The 9,005-nt window shown below is 35.0% G+C and overlaps 3 protein-coding genes across 4 annotated transcripts in view; 2 read left to right on the top strand and 1 right to left on the bottom strand.

Moving 5' to 3' along the window:
• Positions 369-3,122, top strand: LOC107631510 (uncharacterized protein ycf23). The gene is made up of 9 exons (XM_016334974.2): positions 369-711; positions 954-1,019; positions 1,282-1,356; positions 1,567-1,629; positions 1,778-1,837; positions 2,060-2,149; positions 2,245-2,352; positions 2,475-2,597; positions 2,738-3,122. The coding sequence occupies exons 1-9, from the start codon at positions 511-513 to the stop codon at positions 2,867-2,869; spliced, it is 918 nt and encodes a 305-aa protein (XP_016190460.1). The 5' UTR covers positions 369-510; the 3' UTR covers positions 2,870-3,122.
• LOC107631511 (high mobility group B protein 14) lies at positions 3,796-6,611 on the bottom strand. Of its 2 annotated transcripts, none has more exons than XM_021119932.1 (6): positions 6,405-6,611; positions 5,763-5,903; positions 4,967-5,024; positions 4,599-4,643; positions 4,177-4,257; positions 3,796-4,112 (listed from the first exon to the last, which is right to left on the bottom strand). In XM_021119932.1, exons 1-6 carry the CDS (start codon positions 6,467-6,469, stop codon positions 4,092-4,094), a joined length of 411 nt encoding a protein of 136 aa, XP_020975591.1. In that variant the 5' UTR covers positions 6,470-6,611; the 3' UTR covers positions 3,796-4,091. The 2 variants fall into 2 exon arrangements, with proteins under 2 accessions (XP_020975591.1, XP_016190461.1); XM_016334975.2 differs by having other exon boundaries at positions 3,798-4,084; positions 6,405-6,605.
• Positions 8,235-9,005, top strand: part of LOC107631512 (3-oxoacyl-[acyl-carrier-protein] synthase I, chloroplastic) — a gene marked incomplete at its 5' end in the record, with an annotated part of 4,288 nt that continues 3,517 nt past the window's right edge. Inside the window, 1 exon segment of the mRNA XM_016334976.2 lies at positions 8,235-8,734. Within this exon segment, the coding sequence (XP_016190462.1) occupies positions 8,279-8,734 (456 nt within the window).

Raw genomic sequence — 9,005 nt, 5'->3', positions numbered from 1 at the left:
GAATGGAAAAGTGTTTATTTTACTTATTTTTCAGTTTTTATAAAATGTTACGTGAAATTATAATTCTAATTTCAATTTAGTATGTATAAAAATGTTGATACGTTAGTTTTATAATTATTCTCTTATTGTCACAGTTTAATTCCAATTTCTTATTTTTACTGCGTTTCCTACTGTATAAAAGATGACAAAAAATGGAACTTCTCTAGAACTTGTCTCTTAGAAAGCCAACAAGATTGGTCATCATTCCTCATTTTTCAGGAAAATGCTTGTTGCCAAATAAAATTTTTTAAATTTTAATTTGACTTTATTCTGGTAATTAGTAATTACCATATCAATGAAAGAGAAGGTAAAATTAAAATATCTAATAAACTTTGTAGTTTCAAAGCTACCAACACCAGCATCATCATCATCTTATCTTGTTCTTGTTGTAACCCTTTCCTCACTCCTCACTCAAAACTTTTCTTCCTTAGTCACTGATACATAGCAAAGTATTTAGACATACACATAGACATGCATTCTTTAACATGCATAACAATTTCTTCTTCTTCTTCTTACACCTTTCTAAAGCCATACCATAACCCTCTATTGGCTCCTACTTCAAGGCCTAATCTTCTAACTTTGAAAAAGAAACCATGCTTTTCTACCAAAGCTCTACTATCATCTACCAAAGAATCTGTGTTGAAGGACTTCCATGAATGTAGAGCTCTCAAGGTGAACCTATTCCCATTTCTTCATCTTTTATGTATAATTGTTTATTTGGGGATATATTGTGATATTGAATTGTTCAGGGATCAGCTGAAAAATTAGTATCTTAACCTAAGCTGAGAGATTAACTAATAGAAATTGAACTATGCAGCTTTAGTTTTTTCACACACAAAATTTTGGATTCATGTGTTTAGGTACATTTATTCTATGCATGTTAACGATTGATAAATCTTTGACTTGTTTTGAAGATTATCTCAGGCCTGCATAATTTTGATAAGGACAATGTTGCTTCAGTTGTGACAGCTGCAGAGAAGGTTCGGTTTTTTTTTTTCTCTTTAAAGATTTGTTCTGTTGATCAGTTCACTAATTTATGTAGTATCCATGAATTGGTTTAGTATTTGATAGCTGATAGATGCATGAAAACAATTATACATATGAATTGTGGATTATTCTTTTAAAGATCTCTAATTATTCTGAATACTGTTTTCTTATGCTTTCTGCAATGAAATATTTAGCATTACAAACTAACATACTAATGTCCAATGAGTTTGTATTGTGATGCCATGTGCTTTACAGGGTGGAGCAACTCATGTGGATATAGCGTGCGACCCGGAGTTGGTGAAACTGGCTATCAGCTTAACTTCTTGTCCGGTATATTAATACTTTTCGAAATTCCGTTAGCTTCTAAAAGAATTATAGTTGTGGAACATATTGATCATTTACTACATTAATGTTGAGCATGTATATTAGCATTTTATATCCCAAATCCATTGGTCATTGGATTGTGGAACAAGACATTTACATTTAGGTTTTGATCCTTTTCTTTTTCTATCATTTGCATATAATTCATGCTTCTTGCAGGTTTGTGTTTCATCTGTAGACCCTGCATCATTTCCGGCTGCAGTCGAAGCAGGAGCACTAATGGTTCGACTAACTTGTCTAAGTTTTATCTTCAATTCTAACTTGATCCTTTGGTTGTTGCACAATCCTTGAAAGTTATGCTAGCCATTAACCATAATCAAATAGGGCTTCTGGGAATTTTTTCACTGAACATGATTAATTGCATTGACAGGTCGAGATTGGAAATTATGATTCATTCTATGAGAAGGGAGTGGTTTTTACTCCGCAGCAGGTATGGAGAGAATTTAATGATTAAAGATTGAATTTATATTTGTCAAAGAGAGTGGCTTTTGTCTTTAATTAGAGCACAAATATCTTGTTTGATTTTCTTATGATAAACACTACGATTATGATATAGCCAATTGAACATAAGAAAAAGAAGATGTAGATAGTTCCTTCTGAATTTCTCAGAGTATTGCTAACTAATTAGCATTTTGTACAAATTCTCGTGCAGATTCTAGGTCTCACAAAGGAGACAAGGAGGATACTTCCATCAGTAACATTGTCCGTCACCGTGCCTCACACACTAAGCCTCCCTGATCAGGTTATAAGCAGTATTTTAAATTCCAGAATACACTATGTAGCTGATGTCATGAATTACCTGCACAGATGAATAAAATTAATCTAAAACCTTAACAGGTCAAGCTTGCAGAGTTACTAGAAGAAGAAGGTGTAGACATTATTCAAACCGAGGGAGGAAAATGCTCAAATCCTACAAAGTCTGGTGTTTTAGGCTTGATTGAGAAGGTAAACAGATAACTTATGTCTCTTGTTTTAAATTCAATGGATCGTCATACACACTGCTACTGTTGTATTGATAAATTTACCATTCTTTAAACCATTAGATTTCTCATGGCTGGTCATTGCAGGCAACACCAACTTTGGCAGCAGCATATTCTATATCAAGAGCTGTTAAGATCCCTGTCATGTGCTCATCTGGCTTAAGTGCTGTTACAGCGCCTATGGCTATCACAGCCGGGGCAGCTGGTGTGGTATGTTTCTGAATCTCAACAAATTTTTTTCCATCTTATTCTGTCCAGAAAAATCATAAACCAACTTTTCTTATGTAATATTCTACTCTTATGGTGACAAGTTATTGATCAGTATACTATTTACTATTTTCTGTTCACAGGGTATAGGTTCTGCAGTTAACAGGCTAAATGATGTGGTTGCTATGATTGCTGAGGTTAAAAGCATTGCGACTTCATTGCAGACATCATCTCCGATGCATGCTACACGCAAAGTGGAAACTCGTAGACAGTAGTTCAGTTCTATCCATTGGGTTGTGTCACAAGAAATAGGTTAGAAGTGAAGGATACCAGTGAATAAAACATGAAGAAAATTTGGGAACCTTACTTCAACATAGGGTTAAAAAAGTGTGAGGATCCATCTTTCTTCTTCCTTTCTATTTCTGAGCTATGGTATTCTGATGTTTCTACAGAGGAAAGTATAACTTTGCCCTGCATATTTTTGCTTCTTTAATTGCTAATTTTGGATTCTAAAATTTCCCTAATAAAGAAGAGCATTAAAAGTAAAATGAACATGCGCTATGAAGAAGCTATTCTATTTAAAAAAAAAAGAAAGCAGCATTTTTCCAGAGTTATTTCCATATAATTGCATACAACGCTTTTCCACTTAAGCAAAAAATTGGATTTAACAATAATCACGAGTTTACTCCCCAGGTTGCGAGTTTGATTTTTACCCCATTTTGAGCCAAAATTATGTCGTTTGAGCTATAAAAAAAAAACTCATCATTTGCCATCTAGCTTCGATGCTCTTAGCTTCCGTCTTCTTCGTGCTTCTCGACCTTCTCTTTCCTCTGTCCTTCTTCATCGTTCACTCATTTTGGTTTTACTTCATCTCTTTTGGCTGTTGTTGCATCTGCTTCTGAGTTCTACCCCTGATACGAGCTTTTAAGTTCTATTCCCTGCTTCTGTTTCGCTCTTGTGCTTTTGCCGCTGATTCGAGCTTTGCTTTTGCTTTGTGCCTGTGTAGTGCATTGTACTAGTTGTATAATTGACTAATTGTTAAAGATTTGAATGTAATTATTATATCATGTACTATTATTTTAATTTATTATGTGTTATGTGGTGAAATTGTTCAATTTAAATGATCAGATTTGAGTAAAATAAATTCACAAGAAGTAAACTCACACTAGATTCGCAAGTTTGACAACCTTGAGAGAAATAATGTTACAATAAAACATTCTATTAAGCATTATGCCCAAAAATCTGCAATTCTATTACTAAGCATCCAAATGGAATTAACAGATGTACTTTACACAAAAAATTGATAGAGAGAACGATAGTTATTCACAAGGATAAAGCAGAGATGACTACAAACTAGATGTACAATTTCAGACCAAGCAGCTTTAATTCAAACAGTTCCAAACCTTCTATCTAGCTAACTAATAATAATTACATGGGTCTTATTCATCAAAATCCGATTCTTCATCAGTGTCTTCAAATTCACCGTTTTCCTGCCAATCAGCAACAAAACAAAACGAACTGTTTCTTTCATAACAAGGTAAACAAGAGTGAGTTCAATACCATGAACATAATAAATTATTACCATTTTCTTATTATATTCTGCCATTGCCATATCAAATTCTGCGCGCTTTTCTGTTGCTATATCATAGTATTGAACCTTCTCCTGTAAGATACTGGTGTTATTAGCACAGAATTCAACCAAAGCCATATTTCTTTTCGCTCAGATCTAAATGAACGAATTTAAAAGATTTGGAATGAATGCAGTTGATGCGAGTAAGTGAACGTTTTAACACAAAAAGGAGCGTCTCCTCAAAGGCACAAATTGTGCGTCACAGGATCTCATTTAAAATATAAATAAATGTTCTTGTGCAGTTAATGAAGAGCTGTGTTACGAGCATATAAAGATACCATTTCTAATGCGACCAGCACCAAAGATTGCAGCCATAATAATGCAATTCAGGCTAAACGAGGAAAGGAGAGGTTACATTAAACCTAAGTCCTAACCTCATAAGTCATCGTTTTCCACTTCTCTCCACATGCCTTGCCAATCTGAACTAACACATGAAGGAAGAATTACCAAAAGGAAGTGCATTAATTTACAAAGAATAACAAGTAACAACAACAACAGCAGCAGCAATAATATAGTCGCTATTCATGCAAAGTATACAAACGTTTTGCAAATTCTCAAGTCTAAAATAACTGACAATTTTTTAATAGAAGCGGGGATCACATTTAATGTTGTATTGGAATTTTAGAAATTATCCGAATTTTATAAATAATTAATTTGCAAACAAATACTATCTTGCTTCAAGACAAACTAAACCTATAAACTAGATCAGAATTACTACAGATACAATAGATTGTATACATACATCTCGCATTGACTTGACATCGGGGTTCTGCTCTTGAAATTCTTTACGAAAATCCTCCCTTAAGAATGACAACAAAGGACTTCAAGTAAGCACAATAAATTTGAAAAATTACAATATTTTCCATCAATGGAAATGAAGCAGTTGGTTTATGTATACAATGCTGAAGTAAATGGCAATATACTGAACAAAGAACAAAAAAACAAGCTAGTAACAAGGAAAGCAAACTATAGCAGGAAAATCATGATTAAATGGCTTGTGATAACCATAATTTTTAATACAAATGATTGTCTTGACTCTTGAACATAAAATACTGATGCATCCAAACTGACTTGTAAGCACAAACTTTCCATCAAGTGATTACCTCCCCAGCACTTTTCCCTCTAAAGTCAATTACTTTACCTTACAATTCCAGAACATTATTAATTCCAGTGGATCATACTTCTAGGATCAGTAATCAGTAAGATGGGCAAAGAAAGAAGCATATAACACTAACTGCAGGTTTGTTTTCTAAAATTAAACACCGGCACTTTTCCAACTATTTGGGAGAGCTTAATATTTCATTCAAGATATACAAACAATGCCATGCCATGAACCTGGAACATACATACATGAAACTAAACTGGAGCTAAATGGCGTTTCCAGTGGTGAACAGGTGAGTAACACGTTAGAACCTGCCATTATGAGTCTTAGCAATACCATATATAAAGTATAACTACCAGTAAGACAACATAAAAGATCATCAATAGCAAGTATAAATTAAATACAGGGAAAGATGGAGGAAAAATAATCGCCCTACAAGAAGTAGAAGAAAGCAGTGGGAGGTTTCTTTGGCTTCTTAGCATCAATCTTTTGTTTTGCTTTGGGTTTCTTTCTCGAATTAGCCTGCCGCAGTGATCTCTTCATCCCCCTGCTTGTTTTGATGTTCAACACTAGTTTGCTGAAAATTCCACAACAACATCATATTTAGATATTTGAATGTAGTTATCATCAATCATTGTTCTAATACACTAGCAACACTTGAATCCAGAGAACCTAGACCTAGATGAACTCCAGAACTCCATCCCCTTGCTTATTTTTTCAGGTGTGATGTCTGAAGCAGATATGATAATAAATAAATAAATAAGACAGTACCTCCCAAATTCATGTTTCTAATCACTCAATTTTTCTCAATTATCAGGATGGAACTTTTTTAGTACAATCTTTCCAGAGAAAGAATGACCTCTTTTATCGCAATATTTTCGCGAATTTACTGATAACAATAATAATACAAAAAAAAAGTGACAAAGGAAGAGTTAAAAAACCCAGTAGTGAAGGAAGTAAGCAACTTTATGTTGAACACAATGACCTAATTGAAAGAGAGTACATTGATACAGAGATAGTGCAAAAATTAGTTGAGTTGGGTAATGGAGAAACTAGAGAGTAAATAGAAGAGTGGTACCGGGAAGGAACAGAAGAAGAGGGTGACGCAGAAGCAGAGGTTTTCCGTTTAGCCCTTCCCGCCATCGCCCTCTCTTTTTCTTCTTCGTGTTCAGTGGTGCGGTTTAGCAGAGCTGTCAGTGTCAGCTGTGCTGGAAGCCATAGCCCATAAACACGCTTCCCGTTATTCAAACCTAAACGACACCGTCATGGTTACCTTCTTTTTTTTTTCTCGTTTATACAATTTTGTTTGTAGAAGAATTTTTTTATTAGGGGGAGTCTTTTTTTTGTGTGTAAATATAAAAACATTTACAAATCTTCAGACCTTTTTTAGTTTGGGTAGAGCTAACTAATCGTGACGACGTTACACTGAAGGGGTCCACTTTATTGAGCTTTGCATTTTCCTAAACAGTCTTGGCCCAAAATAAAATTCATTAAATGGAGTTGGGTTGAGTTGGGTTGAGCTAACTACTTTACAGTTGATGGGTATTGAGTAGATAAACCATACACCTAAATCTGGTATCTTTCTTTTTTTTTTTTTAAATATTTTTACTTACGTGCTAAACTTGATTTAGTTTTTGTTCTTTTCATTGAACGTCGAAGTTCGAACACCATAAAAAAACTTGGCTCTAATGGCATTTTTTTCCCCTCTCCACCTCAAGGTCTAGGGTTTAAACCCTAAAAAATGCAATTGAGAAAAAATATAATAAAAATATGTGAAAAGTGTTTGGGTGTATTGTGTATCTAGAATTGAGAATTGTTCAATCCACCGACAAAAAAAAAGGTTTAAATATTATAAATACTACAATTAATTAATTGAAATGAGAATATTTTAGATATAAAACGTTATTAAAGTTTCAGTCTCCATCTCTATAAATTTTAGTCCCTTGTGTCCCTACTTTTTTGGAGGTATTGAAATACTGAAATTTTAGAGACAGAAACAGAAATTTTAGTACTGAGTTTCAGTCTCTCACTCTCTGTCTCAGTACCTCAAAACAAACGCTACCTTAAAAAATAGGAACACAGGGGACTAAAATTTTTAGAGATGAAGACTAAAACTTTAATAACATTTTATATCTAAAATACTTTCATTTCAATTAATTAATTCCAATTTTATCATTTATACAAATTAAATTAGAATTTTATTCTTATTTCAATTTCTGTCTCTCATTTTGCACCAAACAAAATACTGAAATTTATTTCGATCTCTATCTCTTAATCTCTGTCTCTCAGTCTCAATCTTTCCGTCTCTATCTCTCCACTAAACGCTACCTAATATAGACATCTCTAGTAACCTACTAGTTGTACTCCATATTAATTTTGATTGGGCATGGCTAATCCAAAATCAGGTTAACTAACTACCTAGATGGAACCGCAACCTTAAATAAAATTTAATCAATTTCATAAAAATTGTCATAAAACAAAAATACATAAATGAAGAAGTACTCAATAGTAGAGAACTATTTTCATAAAAAAAATTAATTAACCCAATTGCAATTAGTATTCAATAGTGGTTTATTTGTATTAATGCATTTATTTATTAGTCGTAAAAAATTAGTAAGACTTTTTTTTTTTTATTGATATATGGAAATGCAATGGTGGAAGGTGATGGTGTCGGAGAATACTAAAAATGGGATGTGTCAAGGCCTTGTTTTTATCGCCTCCTGCTTGGTTGTGTGTGGGCGTGCCCGGTTCCGCTTTCATGACACCATAACAATACGATATAAACAAGAAGCATATAGAAAAACACACTCAGTCAAGCAACTTAACGCAACGCAACGCAATTAACAAACTAACAGAGACATTTTCACAAACACCTGGTAGCTCTAAAACCACTTCTCTCTATCTCTCTGTCTCTCTGGAGTTGCATTCGCTAATTGTTACTGTTCCACCATCATGCAAGCCATTCACACACCCACGCTCCGCGTCTCTCCGTTGGACCCACTTCGCAAATCAACCAATCCTCCCATATCCACGCGCCGCGCATCTAAGAGGGTCTCCTTCACCGTCTCCGCAGCCGCCGTCTCCCCCAAGGTTTCGGCTCCTCAGAGGCAGAAGGATCCAAAGAAGCGCGTTGTAATCACCGGAATGGGCCTAGCCTCCGTCTTCGGCAACGACGTCGACACTTTCTATGACAGACTCCTCGCCGGGGAGAGTGGTATCACCACCATCGACCGCTTTGATGCCTCCAAGTTTCCCACCAGGTTCGGCGGCCAGATCCGTGGGTTCAGCTCCGAAGGCTACATCGATGGCAAGAACGACCGCAGGCTCGATGATTGTCTCCGGTACTGCATTGTCGCCGGTAAGAAGGCTCTCGAGAACGCTGACCTCGGGGGCGAAAAGCTCAACAAGGTGCGTTTTTCATGGGAATTCCCCATATTTTGATTTGGTCGGTGATGGTCGTGTTTTAACTTATGTGGTTCAATCTTCTTTGCTGCTTCTGCATCTTAGATCTGTTAATTATTTTGTTTTGTTAATAGGAATCAGTTTCTGCATTTGGTCACTGATTCACTGATAGTTTGGTGCTTAATTGGTCACCTAGGTGTTGAGTTCAGTTTGAATGAGAACGTTGTTTGTTTGTATATTTGAGCTTTTGATTCATTTAGAAATGTGAGTTACTGCA

This window comes from Arachis ipaensis, chromosome B03 (assembly GCF_000816755.2).
Source record: "Arachis ipaensis cultivar K30076 chromosome B03, Araip1.1, whole genome shotgun sequence".
Taxonomy (NCBI): domain Eukaryota; kingdom Viridiplantae; phylum Streptophyta; class Magnoliopsida; order Fabales; family Fabaceae; genus Arachis; species Arachis ipaensis.
Note: the sequence above shows the minus strand (reverse complement) of the source record. Positions and strands in the feature narration are given on the sequence as shown.